This window comes from Geospiza fortis, unplaced genomic scaffold (genome assembly GCF_000277835.1).
Source record: "Geospiza fortis unplaced genomic scaffold, GeoFor_1.0 scaffold131, whole genome shotgun sequence".
Taxonomy (NCBI): domain Eukaryota; kingdom Metazoa; phylum Chordata; class Aves; order Passeriformes; family Thraupidae; genus Geospiza; species Geospiza fortis.
In genome coordinates this window covers 2,720,167-2,746,518 of record NW_005054391.1, presented here as the reverse complement: position 1 = coordinate 2,746,518, position 26,352 = coordinate 2,720,167, and the positions used below count along the sequence as shown (strand labels likewise).

At 40.3% G+C, this 26,352-nt stretch overlaps 1 protein-coding gene across 4 annotated transcripts in view; it reads right to left on the bottom strand.

Moving 5' to 3' along the window:
• Positions 1–26,352, bottom strand: part of BBX (BBX high mobility group box domain containing) — a 131,303-nt gene that overhangs the window by 32,887 nt on the left and 72,064 nt on the right. For 3 of the 4 annotated variants that reach the window (XM_005425608.2, XM_031060793.1, XM_005425610.2), the window contains exons 3-7: positions 25,025–25,267; positions 18,548–18,746; positions 13,059–13,126; positions 7,090–7,170; positions 4,819–4,899 (exon numbers count right to left, since the gene is read on the bottom strand). In XM_005425608.2, coding sequence (XP_005425665.1) covers positions 4,819–4,899; positions 7,090–7,170; positions 13,059–13,126; positions 18,548–18,746; positions 25,025–25,267 — 672 coding nt within the window. Of the gene's footprint in view, positions 1–4,818; positions 4,900–7,089; positions 7,171–13,058; positions 13,127–18,547; positions 18,749–25,024; positions 25,268–26,352 lie in introns of all 4 variants that reach the window. The other variant, XM_031060794.1, reaches the window with a different exon arrangement.

Genomic DNA, 26,352 nt, shown 5'->3' with positions numbered 1-26,352 from the left:
TAGGGAATTGCTTTTACAGCCAAATTTTTTCAGACCTGCTTTCCAGGGCAGCATTATCAATTCAGAAATGCAAGAAATTTCCGATATGCGACCTTTTTTGGCATGGCATTGCATAGTAGTATTTGACTTAGAAGCCTTTAAAAGCCTTGGGACAAAATCATCAGTGTTTCTATGGTATGCCCCTCACCACAAAAATCACATTTAGGACCATGATTACGCAGGTAGCGACAGGACAAGGCCAATGGTTTTAAGACAAAAGAGGGCAGGTTTATGGCAGATGTTACAAAAAATTCTTAACTCAGAGGGTGGTGAGGCACTGGAACAGGTGGCCCAGAGAGGCCGATGATCAGGGCCAGGCTGGATGGGGCTTTGAGAAACCTCATGGAGTAGAAGGCGTCCCTGCATGCAGCAGGGGGGCTGGAACAAGATGAGCTTTATGGTCCCTTCCAATTCAAACCATCCTATGACGGTTCTATGATCTTCCAGATGCAAAAATTATCATGTTTGCCTTTCTCCTTGTAATAAGTTCTCTCTTTTGAACTAGGTTATTTTTAGAATTTATCTTTCAATTACCTGTCAAAGAATTTATTGTTACACTCCCCACCACATCCTCCTCCACCAAAATCCAGGACATCCATTTCACTTAAAGCTATTTAAGTACAGCAAATAATACTCAAATGTGCACTAACAGTAATTTTTAATATTGAACTGAAATCTTTCAACATCCTAGTTTTGCTTTGAGACAGTTCAGTGAACCTGCTCAGGACCCCCCTTGACTAAGTGATCTTGTACACCGCACTTCAACTTTTTTATCTATTTTAACAAATGCTCATCTCAATGATTTTTTTTCCACATAACATGAATGGCAGAAAAAGGATAGAACAACACCCACACACACTGAATTATAACTTGAGAATATACAGGCATATCTTGCCTCCTGATGCAGAAAGTGAGGAAACAGTAAAGAAATTTTGACAAGACAATAGGTGTTCCTAACAAAATATGAGATCTTTATAGTACTAAAAGAAAGAGAGGAAGGAGACACTTCATCTCAGGAAAAAAAAAAAAAAAGTCAACCTTTAAAGAGCTAAGAAAACAAACAGCAAGTGACAGAAGCATATAACTCATTCTGATGAAGTTACTGGCCAAACGTCAGAAGGAAAAGAATGGCTGATCAATCAGCCCTCAGTGAGGTTACAGATCCCATTCCCTGTCTTAAGGACATGTCCTAGACTTAAAAATAATCAGAATCCCCAGTACTACAACCACAAACAGCCCTTTACTGATGTAGAGGTTTAACTGGAGGATCATTAGGATCAAGTTACTATCTTTTATTACAATACAGGGGGGACTTTAGCTATTATATTACATTTTAGTTTGCAAAAGAAGCTGGAACTACTTTTTCATATTCCTCCTAGAACAGGCATTTCATTCCAACACTAACATTTAATAATTTCAGTATGTGGGCAAACAGCAAATACATTTTTCTTCACCTGGGAAGATTACAGCATTACATACGGAAGCTGGAAGACAAAACACTCACTAGTTTTTACACTCCAAATTTCAAGGTATTTTGACTAAAAGTTTTGGATTCAAACTTTCTGTTCTGCACAGAAATAAACACAGAGCAAACCTTCTCAAAGTGAGCATGTGAGAATGCAACATGGACAAAATCCTCCTGAGTCATGCTTTTTATCTTAAATGAAAATAACACGCTGGACTAGCAAAAAAAATTCACCTTGTTGCATACTGCACATGACAGGTTTTGTTGTTTTTTTTTTTTAATTAAATCACTTTGAGAAAAAATTTAGAAAAGCTGCTGAAAGCAAAGAGTTTGGTGGTTGTGGATTAATTTTATTTTTAAGATGGTTCAACTAGCAATTCTTTTGCTTCCATACCCCAGAAGCCTTTTCTTTAATAATGAATAAGAGTTTAGGAAAGTAAATCCAAGAGGTACTCATCTTTCAAGGAAGCAATCACCACCATCTGTTCAGATTTGCCAAACACAGATGCAGTAAGACCACGAGAGCAAGGGGTCCCATCTGCTCTGCTTCCCTCTCATGGCAAGGAAAGGAACAGTGACCAGTCCCTGTGAGCAGACAGCCTGCAAACAGCCACTGCCCTAAGGAACACGGCCCACTGCTCAGAAATCACAGCCTTTCCATACAGCTTCAAATGAGGAGGACAAAAGTAGGGACAACCACTTGCAAGGTCAGAAGCATGAGAAGGCCAAAAGCATAACTTGACAACAATCCAAACTTCAAAAAGCTCTTATGAGGATGTCACATCATCTTTGAAGACCTCCAAGGCACTTGCCTGTGCACCCACAAAACCGAATGAAGTCTTGCTTCCAGGATTTTCATCATCTGTTGTGGCAAGTCACTGGGCAGGCCTCATTAGGCATATCCTGAACAGCTTTAATTGACAACTACAGCACTTGGGCTAGACAACCAGATGAAAGACTAACTGAGGCTGTAAAGACAAAAAGAATCCCATGCTACTCTACACATAATGAGCTGTTTCTGAGTGACAGGGCACTTGTACTCCTGGGGTAAAGGTGTCTGTTTTAAATGACAAACCTACTCAATGGGATCACTGTCTTCACAAAGAAGCACTTTTACTCACCCTGCTGCAAGGGCGGTGAAGAGAAAGGCAACATATGAGGAACACCCAGCCAGAACCAAAACTGAGCTGGGATGGCTGCCAGAAATCTCCAGGCACATCAGACCAGAGCACACTTCACATTTCTTCACAGGTCTACTTGGCTACTGGTTAAATAACTACTTTCTCTCCTTCTCTTTTTTCTTTTGTAGCACTGTACATTGCTCACAGCAGCCCACTGCAAAGTGCTTGCCATAATTTAGTTCTCTAAATGCAGTAATGCGTTCATATAGACAAGATGCAATAAGAAGTGGCACAGTAAGGAATAGGACTTTTGCCAAATTTCACAAAGACAGCCTGTGCAAATGAAAGCCCTTATAGCTGAAAGAGCACAAGCAGCTTTAATAGCAGGGGGGAAAGCTTAAAGAGGTTCTGTAACATGCTCAATACTTTCTCCAGGAGCAACCTAAATTAAATCATCAGGCTACAAGCTAAGAAAAAAACACCATTTCTCTACTGCTATAGATAAAAAATGATGTTCATCACTATCATTAAGGTTTCGCAGGAAGAATAACCATGGCTAACAAGGTGGGTTTTTAAAATTTTTTTCTTTTTTTTCTCTTTACCAGATTTCTGCCTCCTATTTCCAGCCACAGAACAAAACCAACCCCTCCAGACTGCACACACATTTAAATATTTTTACAAGAAAAAGAGATTAACCCTGACTCTAAAATTGTCCTCAGTAAATCCTAATTAACTTTCTAAGCACCTCTTCTACCTAACATTTGATGATTCATATGTGTACTCCAATGTGCCAAAGGAGCTCACTCAGCATAGTGGAATGCAAATAAATGCACTATCACATCCGTATGACAATTTTCAGGTTTGTCATTTTGTTTGTTCAACTAGGAGAGGAAATGATTTTAGGTTCTGTGAAATTCTGAGTATGGTTAAGCCAGGTTTTATGTGACAATTTAAGAATGTTGTACTAAATGCAATACATACTCTGTTCAACTCTGCAGATACCCAGAATGACTGAGATTTTTACAACTAAGGTAGCAGATTCACTTGAAGTATTATTCCAGTATTTTGCAATAAAATTAACAAGAAATGTTCTCCATTTTGTATCTTTTAACTTGGTTTAAAAGTCTAGCTTCACCACATAATTAGAATTGAGCAGGATGAAACTTTCTCAAAAGAGCTTTGCAAATTGACTTCTAACTTTCAAAACTGTGGTACATATGAAAACACCTTCATGATCAGAGATATTAACTGCATTGTATCTTTTATAGGAGTGTTTGTAGCTAGTTATTTTCTGGCACCTGAATCAGTAAATTGATTTGTCTTCCTAGGCCCTCCTAAGAAAAACACCAAGGCCCATTCCAGCCAAGCTAAAAAAATATAGTAGACAATCAGCTCAACATTACGCAGAAGGAAGTGTGTGACACACAGAATAACAATCAGGGTATCTTTTAATCCCTTTATGCTCCTCTGCAATAGCACCAGCTCCAATCCCAGCCTTTTCAGGCACACACAAAATGCACCTGTGCCTTAAATGATTCTGCAAGCAGTATCAGACTCCCCCAAATGGGCAAGAAGAGTAAATGTGTGGAAGGTCAATTCACAGAAGCACATTCAACACATGGGAGAAGAAATTCCTAAAAGCAGCATTTCACAAACTCTAAATCTTCAATATGTAGAGGAAGGTGGAAAAGCTATGTACTTATGGGAAACTGATAGACTTGATAAGTCACCACTTAACTGATGCTGTTAAATATCCTTGTGGCTGCTGTGCTAAGCTTTCTTTGACCTGCAAGGAATTCTCCAAATGATTCCTGCCTCTAGGGCAATCACCATTCTGCCCTGCTGCAGCCTCTTCCACAGGCAGTGCAGTGTCATTTCCAGAATGTCTTTTAATTGCTGTTTTCCTAGATGTAAATTAAAAGGCCATTTGGATGGTAAGTCTGCAGTGATCCTTTGGGTATGGAAGGCTAGGTAATGTTCACAAGCCCAGTACCTCTCAGCTGGTAGAACTGGCCAGTATCTCATCCAGTCACTGGTAATTCACCCCACGGTTTTCTTAACACAATACTGTCAGGAACATATACATCTCCTGATGGGAATCTCTGATAAGACAGAGTGCTCAGCCATTCACTGCCAACTCTTACCGGTTCCTTGCTTCCTCCCATCCTCCCCCACCACATTCAGCCATTGTACCTCAGCAAACTGAAACAATGCAGACTCCTCCGTTTGTTTTACTGCTCCCAGGACTCCAGGCTGTGACGTGTTGGAAGAGATCTGTCAGGAAAACAATTATGCTTGTATTACCTAACTGTTCAGTTTCAGTATCACACTTCAACATGCTAAATTTATAATCTGTCATAAAAAGATTCCTGGTACTCCAGAGTATGCAAACAAGTTCCAACACACCCTTAGAACAAACAGTATCTGCTTTCCAGGAAACACATAAACAGGTGATCTGTGAAATGGTAATCGTGAATTACTTTTCAGAAGGAAAATCCTTCCTAGAATCTACAAAATAAGCTTTTTTTGAAGGGCTTTTATTTGCCTGCTGATATATCAAAGAAGGGTTAGCAACAAATACTTAACACTGTATTGTATTTCACAGCTCAGTGGAAGACCTGAGACTGCAGAATGGTGGTGATGACAGAGCACAAATTGCTACTTAGTACAGAAGGTAAGCGCAGACAGAAACACGATGTGCGCACGTATTTTGTGATACCAGATCTATCCCCCACACTAAGGTAACTGCATTTCATACTGTTTAACTTGTGTCAATTAGTTTTGTTGCAAATGACACCTCTGATTAATGGTAGACTTCACTACAAGTATCAATTATTTTGCCACTGACACACATACCTACCATACACTGGTTAGGTGCACCCTCTCCACAGGATGTTTCACATCCTTGAAAAATAAGACTAGCTAATTTGCATTTCTAATTACTGATCATCAGTAGGCTACTTCTAAACCACATGTTTTAGCAGTACAGGTGAGCTTGTTTCCTGGCACCCCCTAAAAATTTTCTTCAATGGGTAAGGAAAAGCCTGAGGTCAGAAACCCTTAGCAAGGGCATATCTGGCAGCACACAATTCCTGCCTACTACCACGTGAGTCTGGCCCTTTCCTCTTTCGGCACTGTAAAATGAACTGAAACAATAAGGTGAGCTGGTATTTGTCTTACTCTTTAAAAGATTCAGCAGTGAAATTCAATACAAGACATTACTCTACTGACAGTATAAGCACACAGAAGCATCTCAGAAATATGGGAAGATGGATGTTGAATCATTACCACAAAAGTGTCATAAGTGATACTGGAATTAACCAATTCTAAGAAGCATCTAAGTATTGCTTTTCATTGCTGGCACACCAGGCATTTCCTCTTGCTAACAAGAAAAGCCAGCAGGCTGTTTAGCTGTTTAAGAGCCTAATTACAGGTTATCTACTTCACTCTAGCCATTATTTTTGATCAGAAATAAAGGATCAGTGCTCCAATTTACTTCTAATATATTTGAAAGACTCAGATCTTAAGCTGGAATTCAAGGGCTTGTGCACTGATATTAAAATATCCAACTGAAAAAGAAGTCCCATTTCTTGTGTGCTAGGATTGCAATGTATCTGCTCCCAAAGTGATGATCTTTTAGGGAGGAGTATGAAAGTGCACAAGGCAATGGGTAATAAAGACGCACAAGTCAGATTCACAGCTGGTGTGAATACAGGTAATAAAAAGCCCTCACTACGACAAAATTTATTTCCTTATACACTTACTTAAAAACTACCCAGTGTCTTGTAAAATCAGTATCTATACAACTAAATATTTCTGTGTCATGTATTATGATTATTTTAATAAACAAATGATGCTTGCAAAGGGCCAGAGTTCCTTGCAATTTCATTTTTGTCATGTTATTTACATCTATGAAACCCATTAAGACTTGGATGAAACTCTTCAAAGAAAAAGAGCAATAACACACACACCACAGTTACACTTCTAGCAATAACTGGAGTATGTTGACAAAAATATTGTACACTGCAAAATCAAAGCACACTTGCATAGAGCTGTTTGGTGGTTCTAGAAGAAAATTTTGGAAAGTCAAGAACTAGAATGATTTTTGATGGAGCCAATGACTAAAGCAGCCACACTAGATTAGAAACATCCAAATACATGTTAAAACCTTAGTTAGTAAGTCTCTAGTTTAAAACTAAGTGCAGGAATGACATATCTCCAAATTATAGCTTAAATCAGGTGCTCCATTATTGCACCTGGGTTTCCACCAGGGTCCTAAACACACTCTCTTGCACTTCAAGTCTTACCAACCTGATAAATTATTCAACAGCATAAACCCAAAAATGAGGGAACAAATAAAAACATCAATTTTAGTTAATTACATTTGATTTTTCTTTCAGCTGGACATCAGATGCTTCTTAAAAGGATACACTCAGAAAAAAAGCCCCTTTTAAAGAAACTCACCTCTGCAAACTGAAACAATGATGACTTCTGACAGGCTTCTGTAGAATTAGATGTATCAGACTGGCAAGTACTGGAGGAAACCTGAAAAAAGGAGAGTGCAGGGTAGGACCTCAAAGGTGCTTCCCTCAAGCTAAAAACAACAGTGAGCAAAATAAACCATTTAAGAGAAGAAGGGCAAGCTAATGTTTCACAGTCCTGGAAAGATTAAATCATATTTACAGATGAAAACATTGTTTAGCACCCATTATAATGCATTTGAAAACTGTCTTAGAAAAGAAGACCACAAAAATACCAGGCTTTTCTTCTCCTTCTATGATTCTGAACTTGTCAGAATAGTTTTATACAATAGAATACTCAATGGATTATACTGGACTACACACATAACCATCTTGTATTGGTGATGCTATCAACATTGCTATATCTGTAATTTGTGCTATAATTCAGAGTAAGAGTACATAGAAGGTAAAAAAATATTTTGAAGACACAGTTGATGACAGAAATACTAATTAGAAAAATAATCTCCAATCATAACAGCATGAAAATAAGTAGATAAGGGTAGCACAAGCCTGGAATTTCTCTAATCATGTACCTAAACATACATTTGAGGGGTGCTTTTGAGAAGCAGTGCAAGAAAGTCATTATAACTGAAAACAACATGCAAACAAATGACTGTTCAAAACCAAAAGCCTTATTTGAATTAACACATCTTAGCCATGGTATTCTTATTAGCTAGAAATGTGTTAATCAAGCATTATTCTGCAAAGGAATTCTATCAAATATGATACATTCATTAAGTGTCACATTTGAGTGTAAAAGATTTACATGTGTAACTCCTAGGAGAATGAAGTACTGTTAGTATAAAATAAGGTATGTAACATGGCTTGTAAGAAACAGAAAAAAAAGGGAAGCTTTGTAAGATTTTATAAAAAGTAACAGGATGGAATTTTTTTCCCTAAGAAGTTTTTTCCCCTCAAAATTTCAGTTTACCTAACAAATTCAAAAATAAATGTGGGGCTTTTTCTTATTCATTACCTAAGCAAGTAAATCAACAGCTTTTATTGGTGAAAGCACATGAGATTTAGCTACTGACTGCACCTGTTGGTAGTAAGCACAAAGCCCCACAGCTCATGCAGCTTGCCCTGCTGCTGTTTGTCTGAGATCCTGAAGCACTGCAATAGCAACAGCAGCATTTGCCTTCAGGAATCTGCTACCCACGCTCCCCTGGAAACACAAAATCCAAGTGTAGCAACCCAGAGGACAAGGGCAAATTCACCAATGTGACAATTTGCTTACATATACAAACAAACTTCTTTCTTCCCTGCCATAAACCTCGTCAGCAACAGTGACTCCTGTTAAACACTGAGCAGGATGTTTCATAGGTGTACTATGGGAGTACAGCAACCCAAAGGGCTACAAAGAACGTAATTCTAATGTCTGTCTTCTGCCTTTGTAGTAGGTTGTGCCACTGTTTTCACTGATGTAATGTTTATTACTGACTTTTATCATATTTCTGTACAGTCTGCTGTGCCTCAACAGTAGTCTGGACTACCACCAGAAAAGTATCCGGCTGCTTTTGAGAGACCTATCTCCAAAGGTCTGAGATTCTGCAAAGGTGCAAAAATTTAAAGTTGCTGCTTGCACGTCTGAGCATTCATTTGGTTATTTTAGGCCACTGCACTGGTGGGATTCTTACAAGAATAACCAAATTTTGGACTTGTTTCCCATATTTTCTGGAGTTCAACCACCTGTTTTATACTGCTTAGCTCTGAGTTTGGAGCCATTGAGCCATGGACCCCAGGAGCACCATGCTGGAGTGGCAGTACCCTTCCAAGAGGGGCTATTTGGGCTCAGCCGCCACAACACAGGTGCTGTCAGACACTCAGGATGAGCCTTCTCACTGCCTCGGAGGGCATGTGCTGTGGGCTGGGCACAGCTTGTACACCTGGTGGTACCAGAACCACTTGCTGTGGGAGGTATGAAGCCCAGTTTTCTACGGGTTTGTGTGTAGAGGACAGATTGCTGGTGCTCAGTAACTCAGTGGAGGTTTTGTGGTTGGAACCACTATGTTTTTCCTGTCAATTCCTGCTACTCTTTAAAAAGTTAATGCTGTCACTTTTACTTGGCAGAGCACTAGTTAGACCTTGTTTCTTCTACTCTGCTGCTCCCCAAACACTCTTGACCTGTGGGAAACTTATTATCTCCACTACTTCTACCATTTGCCAGGCTGAAGCTGATCAAAGCATTAAAATAATTACCAGAAGGAGCAGATGCACAGATAGTGCCATTTTGTACATCCCATTTCCTGCTCTAGTAAAATGTCCTCAACATCCCATTTCTTCCCCCAAGCCTTCGCTTGAGCTGCACTGAGAGATTTTTCACTTCTGATTCACACTTTGAACAGACCCTGCATCACATATAAGATAGCCTTTTGCTCCCAAAAAGAAGGAAACCACAGGCCTTCCTCTCCCTGCAGGTTACCACAACCTGCTCTGAAACGACCACACGGAACGAGGGTGGAGGAAAATCCCTGGGCCGGCCGCACCCTGACCGCTGCGAGGCGTTGGCGCCTGCAGACAGGCAGGCTTTGGAGGCCGCCCCGGATGTCGGGACTTCTGGGCACTAACCTACCGAGAGTCCACTAGGTGCTGCTGTAAGGCAAGGAAAGGGCCTGACGGACGAGTTCGGGCGATGTGCAGGGAGGCGAACGGGCAAGCAAGGAGCGCTGCTCACCCGGCTTCAGCCTTGCTGCCAATAACCTGCGGCGAGAACTGGGCTTTGCCTGGCACAGCCACAGCAGCTGCAGATGATCCGTCCGGCATCTCTGCTCAGGTGTTCAGTAAAATATGCTCACACACCACTGTCTTGTGTAACCGATGAAAGCATTCAAAATGCAGGGGGAAACTCACTGCATATCCATGTCCTTTGCCTGTAAGGTCTGTAGCTTCTCTGCCTATCTGCTTAGTAACGCCAGCTGCTGCCTAGAAATCAATCACCCACCACCACTGAATTCTGTTACCAGAAGAGAAGCTCTCTAGTCTATTACAAAAATTTGCAAAACCGGGAACATACTGGCAACATACAGAGATTGCAACTGAAGCCTCAAAACAATTTTGTAAATATCACTGTTGTGCCTCTTCCCATCCTCCTGCTGGCTGGTCACTTGGTTACCTGACATCTGGGCTTCTGACAACTTGAAGATTAAACACCTCACTTGAAAAACCCCTATTCATTCATTTAGCATACACTTGGCCAGAACATCAGCAGATGTTGAATACTTTTCATTGGATTAGCAGACCTCTAAGTACAATGTCCTTCATCCTCTCTCAAGTGCTGAGCAAAACTGTGCCAGTGCTACCCTTCCCTCTGTTAACAACTTTAAAATTGTAGGAGTATGTATGCTTACGACGCCACCCAAAGCTGCATAATCATACATACGCACAGCAGTCAATATGCATGCGACAGCTAATCCTGTGTCTGGCAGATCTCCAGTTTAAGAATCATATATGTGCACATGTATCTTAAGTGTATACACACACTTTCATGATAATTTAGACTACATGTTATAATTTAGAGCATTCTTTAAAATGTGACAGTGTCTGTCCTTTTTCTAAAAATTGAAAATGCCAAGGCTTTAGATGTACAAGGTATATTTATATACTCACAAGCATATAAAAACAATACATACATTCTCCATAATAAAGCAACTTCTGAACCTCTTTCACTAACCATACCTCTGTAGTCACCTTAGCACACCATATTCTCTCCCATGTGAATACCAACTCTAATACAACACAACTGACTCCTCCTCTCCACTCAAGAGCAAAGCAGCTTCCCAGCTCTACAATGAATTCTTGAGCTGCTTTCTGAGTCTGTCATACCACCTCCTAGCATGTTCTGCTAACCTCCCAGATGCTGGTTTAAGTGTGAGATCATAAGCATGGAAATCCAAGCATAGATTCTTCTAAAGGCATGCAAAGATGACCATCTTACATCTCCTCTGTCGACACGCTTGAGGGTGGGAAGACAGAAGAGCTGTTTAGTTATCCAGGTCTAAACAGATTTAGGATCATTACTGCATTTGAGAAAGACATGCCTAAGAAATATTTGTTCTGTACTGATTCATCACTGAAACATAAGAAAATAAAGGACAAATGGAAGACACACCAGGGCTGCCACACAAAAGAAACCAAGAAAGTCTCTCAGCACCTGGACACACAGCTGGAGACTTAACTCCTGCAAACACACAATGAGGAGGACTGAACTTTGTTCTTTTGGGTCTCTTTAAGAATACCAATCTCCCCAGTTGATCTGGAGGAGGTATTTTACAAAGGGGACCCTCAAAAAGAATCAGAGGTGTGCAGTTTCCTGGGAAAGTGCTCTGTCCCTTAACCACTTTGCAGGTAGGGCAGGACAATTAAAATATGGTAATTCATTAGTGAGTATGGGTTACATTATGGCTCATCACAATTCTAGCAATCCCCCAACTAGTTTTGTCTGGGCTGTATTTATGACAATTATTTTGCTCTACATTTTTGGGGAAAGCAGATTACACAGCTTGCTTCTTTGATGTGGAGGACCAGGTTTCAAAAGAACACTACAGGCCCAGAAGAGTAGAGTGTAGTTTATACATAAAGTGAATATTTCATCACAAGTTGTATTGCACACTTCTATCAGGAAAAGCAGGATTTATTGAGGCACACAGGAAACATATCTTTTGGTCAAAATAAGAAACTTCTGATTAAAAGAACTTCTATGCACTAAAACAATCACAAAACATGCTTTTTTATTTGACTCAAAATCTACATGTGGATTTATTCCTACATTGCCATCTGAAATCATACTACTGAGGCTCTTGTAGAATCAAGTCACCTCAGCTCTCAAGGTCATAGCAAAGACCTTTTTTAAAGGAATGCAGTCTCTGTGGCTACAATATACCTTTCCTCACATTTAAACATAACAGCATAGTAAAAGCAGCTTGTATGCTCCAAGCTCAGAGACTACAAGTTTGAGAAGGACAGTATAATTTTAGCACAAAATAATGTATTTCTTTTCACTTCTCTGTCAACTTGGCTTGAATGTTTCTTATTTTTCATGCTGCAGCACGAAAGGCCAGTACCCACACAGCACAAAACGTCCATGGCTAAAACTGGTGTGCAAAGCATTGAGGAGTCCTGGCAGTACAGAAGCAATACATCTCAAATGCACTATACATATAGATTAAGTTAATTATTACTTTTCCTCCCAATAAAACCAACAACAACAAAAGAGAGTTCTTTCCTAGAGCTAGAGATTTATGGCAGCACTACTTACTATATCCAACAAAGAAGCCACCTTTTGAACAATTTTCAAAGTTGGCCTAAAAACCAGATTATATTAATAATCAGTCTAAAGAAAGACCAGAGATCTCTGCACTACTGGAGATATACACAAACACTTACTAGATTCCTTTGTAAAAACATGTTTGTGATGGCAACTGAACTACAAACTTCTTTTTAGACATAATGATTTAGTGAATAGGAGCAGACTGCAATACTTCAATTACCTGTTAGCACTTGCAGGGTTTCAGAATGTATATACAATGATGCTGACTTTCTAGGAAATTACTTGTTTATTCATCTGTTAGTGACAAGGCCACAGTTGTGTCAGGCATTGCACAAGCATATAGAATCTTTGCCCAGAAAAGCTTGCAAACCACCTGTTTGTTAACACAGTCACTGTATTTCAACCTTTTTACCTCTGACAATGTCTCTTCATAGGCCAGGCTTGACTGGTATGTTCAAGTATCAGCAGAGTTAATACTAAACTATGCTCAACCCACATTCACAGCTGGGATACAAGACACACATTTCATTCCCAGCTGAAGTTACCTGAGGTGTGTCCTAAACTTTAATTCCTCACTGGTCAAATATTCCTCTTACAAGCTCTTTAAACTGAGAGCTCATGGTAAGGGAGAGAAGAGAGTTCCTTACCTCTTGTGCAGTAAGTGCATGTTCCCCTGCTAGAAGCAGCATACTCAGGCCTCCCATTTGTGTAGGATCTGTTAAAAGAATAAAACGAAGTCTTAAGTTGATTCATTTGCTTGTTTAAAAAACCTACCACTTGCACCACTAAAGACCCAGAAGACTATTTGTCACAGACACTCTCAGCAAGCTGCCATAAAAGGCAGTTCAAGAGAATCACAAATAACCATTTCTGTACCCTCTGGGAAGGCTTTCAAAGCTGTTTGAAGGATTTAATTGGATTTGTGTGCTTAACACCCCATTGCATGGATTTACAATTCTACTGCCAAAGGTTTTATGTACTACAGAGATGAATATCTTTAAAACAGCAACTGTAATGATCTCACACATAAATATACACAAAGATGCTCTAATAATGCACAGGTTTATAAGTTGGTGGATGCTCCTACCAAGGGAGCGGTTCCTTCCTTGGCAACTGAACAAATAGAAGGATGGAACAAAACAACACAATCAAGCTCTGAAGCAAAATTTCTATTTTCATTTGTCTATAATTTAGAGCTGCATTTAGTGGTGAAAAGTGCCAGCCTGACAGCTCTGAAGCATGAAACCAGAACAGCACAAGCACTGGCCAGGCAAGCTGCCTGCCTACTTCTTCCCCTGCCAATACAATACATAATTGAGGAATGCAAAATGGAGATATAAATGTTCTTTCTCCAAGTATTTGGTACTGACAGCTTTTTCCCTCTAGCCTTCCTGCACCTCAGGAGCTCAGAAAATGACAAGAAGTGAAAGCAATAAACTCTGACAGTGCATTACTCATGGAGTAGCTTTTCCACTCAGAACAGTGGTTGCTCTTCATCACTATGAAGACTAATTGTCTAATTTTGGGAGAATGCCTTGGGAGCAATGCAGGCGCCTGATTTAACACTGTCATGTAGAGACAGGGAGACACAGTGGCCAAATGTCTCACGCAACAGCCACAATGTCAGTGGATTTTTTTTATCTTTTCAGCTGACATGGGCCAAACCTGTACCTGTAAACCTCCAAACAGTTTAGGGCTACAGATGATCACAGTCCAATTCATGGGAATACTCATCAATGCTGTTTAATTCAATATCACAGATGCTGCCCAAAGTTTTCCTGCACACAATATCTCTCACTCACATTCCCAAGATAAGTTTTTCCAATAGTCTTTTAGAAGAGTATTAAATAGAAACAGAGGAGAACAAGGTAAATAAACCAGGCTCATTCACTACCTCGTGGACAGAAGAGTGGTACATTATTAAACAGTATTAAACAGACATCCTAAATAGCACCTAGCTTTAAACCCAGTATTCAACTGGGATTAACTTTTTCCTTCACCACAATAAACACATAGAACACATGTGTTTTGGAGGTTTTAGGTTTTTTGAAGAAGTTTGCCTTTTTAAATTAAAAAGGGGAAAAAAATCATACTTCTATGAAAAGACAAGGCACTATCAGAAGTGTAGGATCTAGTAAGAGGAAGAGACACAGAAAATGTGAAGGGCCAGTAAGTATCTAAACACAATTCATAAGTGAAGTGATCCTTTCAGCAACACTTTTTGACATTCAAGCAGCTGATCAGAAACCATTCAGTCCTTCAAACCAGAAGACATCAGAGCAATTAGGAAGTGAAAAGTCAACACATATCTTGAAAGATAATGCCTGAGCAGGCAGATGATTTAGAGGAAGGAGAGACTGGAAGAGATCTCCAGATCCTCCATAAACTTACTGAGCCTCATATTAAATAGTAAGGCCTTGGCTGGTTGTTTTCTAGTTTCTTTACTCCCTTTGGAAGATGTTTGCAGGATAAAAATCTTCTAAGCATTAAGGGCTTTCTTCCAGGTTTTAGCTTAAATATACTCAAGGCCAGGTAGTACATGTTTTTCTGGTACTTGCATCTCTAAGATCAGTAACTGTTTCCCTAAATGGTATCTCCCTTTTCTGTATTTACAGGACTTTTCCTACTTTTCTTCCACTTGTTTTCTTGGTCTAAACAATTCAAGATCTCCCAGTGTCATAAAGCACATCCATCTCCCACAATTTCAGCAATTCCTATAGCTCTCCTCTGTAGTTATCGCAGGTGCAGCTTGTCTTTCTTGTATATGGATGACCAGCAGTGCAACCACATCAGATGAGGGGGTCCTGAAAACACTCTGCCTGACAAACTGCAGTATAGCACTTTCTCATGCCTGCATCACCCTGATGACTCCCAACTGCTCTTTTGTGCTTTATTTTCCTTACCTGTTGGTCCTTTTCCCCCTCCCCAGCTTTGGCCATCTCAAGAACATCCAGTTTACAACTGGGAAATTCTTGCCTGTCTTCTAAATATCTTCTTGGTAGTTTTGGCTTTCTGCCTTTCAATTAAGTAGCTTATCATAAGAGAATAAAGATGGAAGTGCGGTTTAGTGTTTTTCTCCCTAAGTAAGCAAATACTTAAACTGTTTATTTAAATATAAAAATTAGGAGGAAGGAAAAATGACAGATTAATTAGAAACAAAAGTTTAATGTGATGCTTAAACAATTTGAACACTTAAGCTGCAGCTGTAGCAGAGGGTTGGTGCTTAGATGTCTGTTCATGATAAAAACAAAAATCCTTCTACTAAGTGTTTCAATTACAAAATAACTTCACCTAAGGGAAGACAAAATGTACATATCCAAACACTGCCTTATGCTTATAGTGCCTTCTCAGCACAATAATATTTCTCTTCTGGCACTAGGAGCTTACTGGTATGTAGAATAATTTTAAGGGGTATTTTACAGAATTTATTCTTAAATCAACAGTACTGGGAAAATAGCACACACATTTGACTTGCAGAATGGCAGGTGATTCGTGACTTTCTCAACAGCTTTTAATATTGATGAAACTGAAAACCATCTCTCTGTTTGGGAATGACATACTTTGTTAGTTCTGGGCTGGTTACAGACTCAGCAGGCTGGCTTGTTCATCATTTCTCTGTCAGAGGAAACAACAAACTGAGGAAGTACTAAGGAGGAAGAAGGCCAGCAGGAACTAGCTTCAACCAACTTTTACCTGGGTGCATAATTGAGCTTCTTTCTGAAAAACAAACTGTGTTTCCATAGGGATACAGCCTACTCTAAAAGTGTCTTTCTTCCAGCCTTTGCCTCACTAAAAAGCTTTTTGGCATGGATGGTTTTCTTGTGAGCAAAAACATGCAAGTACTGCGAATCTCACACATTTGTATGGCAAAGCTTTTGCAAACAGCAGTGTTCTTTGCCCCACATCCTACACAGGTGAGCCATATCATGAGAAAAACATGCTCAATTACAGCTTCCCAGCTGGACGATCAAGGACACCACTAGTGGGTCTGCAGGTCAGAAGCCCAATGCTGGTGCCATACCTCATTTTCTCGATATAATGTAGGTCAGCATAACAAACTTAAATGTGGCATGGTTATTCTTGTAAAGCCAAAAAAAAGGACAGAAACAGCTTGTATGGGAGTTACAAAAACAAAGTAAGATCTTACTGTCTACATATTAGATTTTCCAAAGTAAAATATAGTACACAAAAAGCAATCAAGACATGATTAGCAATGACCAACAACCAAAACAGATTTCCTGGCATGATTCTAGACTCGTATAAACCTTGTCTTGAGGAAGTTACCTGCCTTGAAGATACAAGTGAATCAGTGGCATTTCAAAGGTAAAAGTGTTTTTGAGGTGGTTCAGCTACATTCCAGTTCATCAGATAGTATACAGCCTGGATTTTAAAGAGATTGTACTGGGGAGATTGTACTGGGGAGAAGAATGTGAGTTGAACTGAACTATCATCTGAAGTCAACCATAGAAAAGCCCAATAAACATATATGGCATGAACTGGTATATAGTTGACAAAGCAGTAATCCATTTGGCATGGCACACTTGTCATGATGTGGATGCTGCTAACATCTCTGTCAGAAGCTGTCTTTATTTTATAAGGTATTCTTATACCCAAGATATTGCCAGCCTTCACTGGCATGAGGATTGGAGCAAGATCCTATGAATTACTATGCTCATTGACTCAGCCTTCAGGGGAAAAAACCAAAGAAACTATCACAGGTAGCACTAAAGGATTTTTTTCAGATATAAATGGCTCTATAGATAGAACAATGGATTAGTTTCTAATTAATTCTTAATTTCTCTGTCCCCTACTCTGACAGGTGTTGATTCAAGACCTCTGTGCTCAAAAACTTGACATTAGGATAGCCCAGCAGGACCACTGGGGGATGGATGAGATGTAGATTAAGGTTTGTTACTTTTTCTTTGTGTTAAGTCAATAAATATTTAAGAAGCATAGAAATGACTCCTCTAAAAGCAAAAGCAGAATGGTCTGAAGGGGCTTGTGATTTTTCGAACTGCTCTCTCATATACCAGAACTATGCAGAATGAAACACTTATTTTGATCACATTTCACAGTTCCTTAAGAGCCAGAAGAAATTTCATTACAGGCATTTTCATAGCACTATACTAAGATATACATGCCTTTTTATTCCTTTTCATTCTTTTAAACTTGCTCCATAAAAACATTTTCTACTTTCCAGCTCACAATCTCTCTAAGCAGAGAAGTCCTATCTGCTACACACCTGTCATAAACCAGGTAGGATATGACAAAGTTTCTAATTTTATAACTACTGATGCATCTGAAACTTTAAACAAGCAAAAAAATAAACCAACCAAACAAACAAACAAACAAGACCCCAAAACACAAAAAACCCCAAGGGAAACAAAAGCAAAAAACAATGGCAGGGATTTTTTTTTTTTTAACATTGACTGCTAGGTTCTTAAGCTTTCAGTATTTAACATTAATGTGCCTGTATTTCAAGGTCATGATTACAACAGTTCTGCTATTTATGGATATCAGTGAGAGATTATCTGCTTTTCACCAGCTCATGCACTCCACCTATACTTCTTCACATATTTCTTTTTAAATTTTTTTTCCAAATGTTTAGAAGTTTAGAATTTGCTCCTCCGAGATATAATGGGCAAAAGAGCACATTTAAGTGAAATTAAATTATGCTTCTCTTGATGAAAACACAAAAGTGTTAGCCCCACTGGAACATTAATCTACAAGATCATATCCAACTTGAGGCACCCCTAATTTTTTTTTGCAAAGAGTAAATTACTTAAAAGAGTACAGCATTCTATGACAGAGAAACAGAATGCACACAATCAGCACTTTCCTTTTTAACCAGAGTAACCAGAGAATGGAAGTCTCTGACAGCAGATAAACTGGAATCAAAAAATCAATCAAATCTGGGCCCTACAGGGGGTAAGAGTTAGGATGCCTCACATCTTGAAAATAAATCATGCACTATGGAAAATTTTAGAAAACCATTACACAGAGGTTTAACTACAGTTTTGGCAACTTAATCTGGGACACTACAGGACCATGTGTAGTAAAGAAATCAGATATCCCAATTCAGTTTCAATACCACATCCCCAGAACTGCAGCTGAGTACCATGGATAGAAATCTCACCTGCCATCCCAAAGTTAAGTTGTGGCATTTCTTCACTTTTGGTTACTTTCCTTGGGCTCGGTAAGTCTTTTGCAGAGTCTGATGCAATGGCCCATAGCTTTTTCCTGTTTGTAACACTGGATGCCTGGGTTTTCACAGGTTTGTTGGTTGTGGGGCACCACTTGTACCCTGGGTTTGCTTTCATAAATGCATCCTTGTACTAGAAAAGAAAAGAAAAATTACTAGTCATTACGTTGTACTCTACACAGGGCAACCAGAGCACACTGCATGTAAGAGGATTTAATACAGTAACTAATCCTTAAATATCTTGATTTTTTAACAGTTTAATCACATGCTTAGAGTCCAACCACCAACAAAATTTGCTAAGAAGAAGTATTAAGATAAGGAGAGTTGTATCTAAAAAGTGGGTTTTCTCTTTCCTCTCCTGGGGGTCTATTACCCAGAGCAGGCTGAAGTTCTGATCCTGCAAACTGCTCCCCAGTGCTTGTATGCTCATGCTCTGAGAAACAGGTACTTGAATTCTTTGCAGGTTTTCTTTCTAGTTTGAATTAAATAAAAACACACATTTAGCAATAAATGCAGCATGATGCCTTAACTTGCACTAATTCTTCTCGAATAGTTCTGTAGTTTAGAATATGAGTATATGCTTTCCCAAACCAGGCACCAAAAACAAACTGCAACCAGTATAATGTCATATTCAGTATCTTGTGATAACACCATCCCAGTGCTCCTTCCAAAATGTACAATGCTGTATGACTGCATAAAACAAAATGTAACCATTTAAAACATTCTTTGGCCTTGAGCACCCAGCACACATCTCAGCTGTTTGCTGTGTTTTTGGTGTGACGCAGCGAAACAAAGGAAGCCAAACTACACATGGGCAGTGGGAGAAAGGGTTTGGATCCCACGGTTTGGGGGGTGGGGGAAAGGACCAGGATCTATTTTATTCACAAAACAAAACACCAACATTAAACCAAGATTTTTGAACGTTAACAGTAACAGAAAGACTGCATTTCAGTATTTTACATGTGTTGCTATGCAAGGTTGAGAACTGGCAAATCAGAGGAACATGCCACACATTCCAGCTGCAGATGTTTGCCTAACAATTGATAGGGGTGTACAGCACTTGCTGCTGTGGAAGCCTACCCAGCCAGTACCAGTGCTCACCACAGGGAGAATGAACCCAACACCCCTTCATGACTGGGTAGCTCCCAGGGGCAGCACAAGACCAAAAGAGCAGCTTTGTGCTTGGAAGCACATGGCAGGGCAGATGCAGGAAGTTTGTTCTGTGATTACACATTCCCACCCACACAGCTGCCATCAGTCCTGGTCATGGCACAGAGAAGCACCTACGTTTCATGCACATGCATGCACAGAAACATAGAGAGGAAAAAAAATCCCTTGGGCATCAAATACAGAAATAGCACTGAAAGCCTTGTCCTCTGCTAGAGACACTACAGTGTTTTCCCAGCTGAACAGTCTGCCTTGTGGCAGGGTCACCATTGCACGTTTATTGCTTTCTTTCATTTCTGTCTTCACCTTTGAGCTGGCACTTGCTACCTCCAGACTGTAGCAGAGATAAAAACGTTTCAGTTTACAAGAAACACAGCACTGCGTGAACCCTGCTGTGGGAAGTCCTGTATTTATAGGAATGGCTATAAATAATAAAAATCTGCAGGGATCGCTGACCCACATACGTGCTGTATTTTCTGAATAGGGTGTATGTATTAAATCTGCAAAGCAAGGACCATGACACTGCTCGCCTCACTCCTTTTCCGTTTCCCTCGGTTTGCTTTGGGAGCTCAGTACACCACAAAAATAGCCTGGTGGAGGGAAGGGATAGGAAGGGGAGGGTAAGGGAAGAGGAGGAAAGGAAATACACGACAAAGCAGCTTTGCCTTCCATTGTTAAAGCCACAGCCCACTCACAAATCATGTTACCAGCCTGCAGAGTGAAAAGCATAGAGTCGCTAGCAATGAGCTACATAAGCTCTTCACATCAGCAATGCTGCTTTGAGTAATTGAATTATTCTATTGAGTAATTTGACAAGCCAACAGGCTGCCCATCAAATGAGAACTAGGACGCATGCCATTTGTGAGACGAGGCTGCAATAAGCTTTTAATCAGTTTTCAACAAGAGTAATTCAAGTGAGCTGGTCTATTAATGTCTTTTTTTTTTCTGTGCAAAGCCAAGAGGTTAACATTAACTGCAGTTTCTGAAGGCAAAGGAGCAAACTGAGGGAGGACAACTCATTGGAACTGTTCAGTTTCAACACATAAAATAAAAAAAGAGAATATTTAAAAGTTAAACAATGGCCAAGAAATACTTTATATAAATGCATACAGGGGCCTGATCCAAATCTTAAAAACCCTTTTGGTATTGACTTTTGTGACTACTAGACCAAGGCCCAAAACAAACAGATAGATTTTGCTTACCAGGTCATAGAAGATAAATTAAATGAGCTACAAAGTAACAAGAAAAAGTCAAAGACGATAGTGTAATCTACTGCTTTCCTCCCTTTCACCAACTGTGCAACTTAACACAGCAGTCTAAGCAGATGTCTAAAATTGATTAAAAAAACCCCAAAACACAAGCAAACCAAACCAACCAAAGAAAACTACAAAAAAACCCCAACCAAACATAATTACCTAACCTGGAATTAAAGACACCACCTTGCTTTCCACAGCAAACGGCAGGGACTGCCCAGCAGGGTCATGTTCTGAAGTTTCAGGTAAGAAATAGAACAAGAAGTGTTTGTGGGATTGGTCTGATGCCTTATTTCTGTTTTGTGAAAGCCTGGAGAATGTTATGTTATGCAGCAGGACCGATGCCCCTTCAGAACTGAGGTTAAAACTCCCCAAGATGCTTTCATCACCAAATAAAAAAGATTTGCTTCCTCTATTTGTGGTAGGAACAGGAGCTCACAAGTGGATTTCAGCTACACCTCAGGCTAGCTGTTAGCATGTGTTTAATTTTAAATGCATGCTATTAAATGTCACATGAATCCCAGAGACCTAACATTAAAAAAAATTCCCTAGAAAATACAGCACTCCATTTTTCACTCCTGAAGGATGCAGGGTTTGCATTATACATGTTATGGTCCATACGTCAGCCACTGGCCTTGCCAAACTCCAGCCAGCAGGCCAGGACATTTGTCCCCTCCTACCCTGAGGAGCTGCCAAAGCAGTGGCATCACAAGGCCAGCATGCTCCCAGTGTGGCTGACTGGACCTGAGACACCACTGGCCGAGGACCAGCAGGGAGAAGTGTTCAGCTCAGCCACTGAATGGCAAAAGGATCACACAATCAGTGAGGTTGGAAAAGACCTCTGAGTTCAGCCTACGGACCAACACACCATGCCAGCTACACCATAACACTCAGAGCCATGTCCAGGCTTTCCTTAAACACTTTCAGGGTTGGTGACTCCACCACCTTCTGGGACAATCCACTACAATGTCTAATCACATGTATCAGGCTGCTCCCTACAGGAAACAATCTTGACTACCTGGATCTTGCTGGTGCAAAAACATATTTAAAAATGAAGTGTCTTCTAGCAAGGGAATAGGGCTTGAACAGTAACAATCTCACCAGATACTTCCTAAGGCAGCTGAACACTCCCAGGAAGTCCTGTAAGAGCTAACAGAAGAACACTACCCTTATTACCAAAGTGAATAAAAATGCTGGTGCATATTTATGAGTGGCCAGATGAATTTCTCTTAGTGAAGGAAAATGCTAAAACATACAGCAACACTTCTGGTTCCTTTTTGAGTATGTATCAACTACTGGGCTTATATCCTAGACAGCAAAACTTTCAAATTTAAGCTCATCTAGGAAGTCTGCAGGATAGAAACAGAAAGCCTACTAATAAAGTAACACCAGCAAAAGCAGACATCAAGCTCTGCAGGTGCAGCACCAGGTCTCCAGGGCAGTTGTTGCTACAAGAGACCAGATACCACAAGATGGAAAATAGAGGGAGTGTGGAGCCAGTTTTTCCTGATAATTAAGGTACCCCAAGGTACCTTACCTACTAGGAAACTTCTCATAATTCCAGCCAGCAAAAAGTTTGGGGGCCTCACTATCTCCCAAAATGATACATCTTGCATACAGCTACACAAATATAAGTAAATATACAAGTGCCTTTATGTGCATACTGCTGAGGTAATATCATTGCTAGTCTTAAGCAGGCAAGAAACGGAAAGCTTCTTGCATGGCACGTGACCTAATCTAAATGATTTTGGGAGCTATAGCAACAAGTAGCAAAAAAACATTCTAGAGACTGTAGAAGAGCAGGGACTGTAGCTACTGCAGGAAGGACCACTTCTGTAAGGCCCACATGTATCTCTGCAGGAGTGGTTTGGATGCTCAGGGTATACAAGACACATTGTAGGGATAGCAGATATGACAGAGGGTTCCCTGGGAGATGTGTGTCCAGCTGGCTACAGGCTGTGCAGTGAAAGTCAAAGGACACTGAAAAGCTACCTTTAAGCAACAGAAGCTTACTCACTGTATCTTAAATCTCAGTGAGCTTATATAGGTACTCAAACAGAAGACCATTGGTACAATGGTATTTTTATTTTCTTTCAAAGACACTCACCTTGGTTTTTAAATAAATTCTCTTTAGGAAAAAGCAAAGTACCAACAGGTGGTTCTCACTACAGTTGACATTAACCTCTTTTTGACAGTCTCAGCAGTAAGCCTACCTACAGGTGAACCTGTTCAACCTGCTCTATGTGAAGCTGCTTGAGTGGTGGGTTGGACAAGATGATCTCCAGAGGCCTCCCTTCCAACCCCAACCATTCTGTGGTTCAGTGAAAAGCAAGTGTTACAATAAAAGTACCAATCCTGGCACACAGAATAGGCTTGTTGGTAAAGAAGGCCCAAATGGATTCAACAGCACATTATAGCTGCTCATTATTGCTGTAACATACACTGTTTACAGAATAAAAATTATATGCTCTCTTCTAGTTCATAGTCTTAGTACTACTTATAATGATGTAAACTACTTAGATTTATTGTTCTGCTTTGACGTTGAATATTCAATTTGTTCTTCATGCCAAAAAAAAATCACTACAAGAACAATGATTTCTATAACAATATGATTAATGGTTTCAGATCTGTCACTTCATACAGAAGTTCTGCAACTACTTTCCTTCTTAATGAACAAGTTTCTTTCAGCAAGACAAAAGGCTAAGAAAAACAGTTGCATTGGGTTTGTTTCTTCCAAAAATTATTAATTTATTCTCATCTTTCCTTTCTCTGCATTTGTACTGAACCTTCTAATTGCCCTTTCTCTAGACATTTAGAGAAATATCACTAATTCGTAAGCAGGGAATGCAGAATGAAACTGCAATGGTTGGACAAAGCTGAGACTCAAAGGTTTCTATACTCTGCCCCAGATGAGAAACTACAGAGGTCCTACAGACCCTGCTTAAAAAGGACCTGCCATGCTAAACACTTTGTTTTTCTTGTGGACCTTTCCATGTTTACATGAGTTACTGAACAATCAGACCTTACAGCCTGTTAACAGTAGCAGACACCTTCAGATCCCAGGCTAGGCATGGGTAATATCAATCATCTCACAGCCATCTATACTTCCCACAGTGTGTTAGCATACTCAAGAAAAGGAGAGAGATTTTTTCCTTCTCACTGCTGTTCCCTTATTTTTATTAAGATTCAAAGGTTATCCACAATCTGTATCATACAGGTAGTCACAGGGATCTGTTTTGCGGTCAGGTTATCAGCCTAAGTAATTGGCTGTGTTTTTCTCATTCTACTACCAATAACCACAGCCTTCTTGGCAACAGCTTATCAAGAAAGCTATTTCTTAAAAAGGCGCATTTGAATTTTAAGTTGACATAAAGATACTTTGTGAATACAGGGATAAATCTCCTTTCCTTGCTCCTGGTTAACGTACTCTGCTTAGGCACTGCTCTCTGACTTGGTATTGGGCTCACCAAATCTTGCTTCATCAGAAACTGGTTAATGGGGAATGGACTTCAAGAAACACTAGTAATTTTTTAATTCATTAGCATCAAAGGTGAAAAGGGACTACATTTCTTGACTGTGCCATTGGTTTGGTCCACCAGTAGCTGGCATCACCGATAGAGAATGCACAGGTAAGTATCACTAGTCAGCTGACACGGAACTGTATGTTAGTGTTTACAATGGTCACAATCCTTGTGTTAATGCTTGTACTGCAGAACTTATCAGGCCATACAATCACAAAGTGCATATAATTATAACAATGACTACTGGAACCAGGTTAGTTTGTGTACATAGACCAATTGCTTTCCCTTCTGGTCCAAAGGATCAAGTGAATTAAAGCAAGAACAGGAGCTGCTCTGGGCATCATGATCCCATGGTGAAGCTGAGAAACAGAGGGAAGAGAAAGAGCCCATAGAAAACATTCAATACACAAAGAAAAAGAAGACAATATGCAATGAACTCCCTTTACATCCACCATTCAGACAGAACATACCTCCTTGGCCATGTCAGTGTATTTCTGTTTTTCTTTTGGATCTAGAACAGACCACCAATCTGCCAAGATCTTGGTTGCGCCACGATTATCGAGGCGAGGGTGTTCTTTCCGCACAAGAGAGCGGTGGCGTTTGCAGAACAAGAGAAACGCATTCATTGGTCGGCGAGCTCGTTGCTCTGAGGACTCGTCATCTTCAGTCTCATCAGCATCCTGCTCTAAACCATCAGGGCCAAGGAGCGGCACCTGGCAGAACCAAAACGGAAGGGGTGTAAGCTCAGTTATCTGCGTTCTGCACAAAGACTGAGACTGTGCGCACTGCATGGGAGTGAGGGAGAGGCACATGGATGCACACAGCTGCCTCCAAAGGCCATCCATTGCATCCAGACAGTGCACAGTTCTACATCAAACCTCCTCACCTGATGGTCCCAGGTTCATTCATGCTCTCTGCAAGACTTAACGCCAACTTCCAAGTGGAAAAATTTCTAAGCTGAGGACCATTCTCTACTAACAGTCCTAAAGGGGTTGGAGGGACAAGATCCTTCCCACTCTCCTTCTGACAACCTAGAAATCAGATACCTAAGTGGGATGAGGCAACCAGAGCTACCTTGGACCTTGATTATTCATGTTCACAACTACAGAGCACACAAAGAGGAACAGGTTAACAGTTTGTTAGTTCGTCCATTGTTTCCCCATCTCCTGCTGGTCACTGCTCAACCTGTGAGCAGGACAGCAGTGCAGCCACCACAAAGCTGCCCAGCAGAGGCAGAGGGCAAATCCCAACAGAGTACACTGCCAAAATGTGCTTTCTCCACTTACAGGCCGGCTTAGTATTCCTACAAGGGAGAAGCCACAGAACTTACTACATGAGACAAAAAGCCACCTCCTACCTAACTGTGACGCTGCTATTTTATACCATGTTGTGAAAGGACCTGTAAGAGCAACAGAAAGCACCATCAGAGAATCAGGCTCTTGCTTATCCTTGTCAAGGTCACCCTCTCAGCGTATGGCTCAAGGCAGTCTCCTCAACACTGACCTTTCCATTCCTGCCTTAGGAAGGCACCAAGGAGATACAGACATGAATGCCATCCACATGATGGAATCATCACATCTGCATAAACAGTTCCCACTTCTTGCTACAGAGAATGAGTCTAACTGGAAAAGTGTGAGGTGCCACATGGCATTAAAAAAGGGTAAGGTCAGCGTCATTGAATAATACCAAAATACCAAGTGTCAAACCAGAGACAGATTACTTCCGCTGTGCACTCAGTACTCTGGAGGATAAGTTGAATTTCACATGCAAAGATAGTAAAAATTGTAGACAGCTTTTT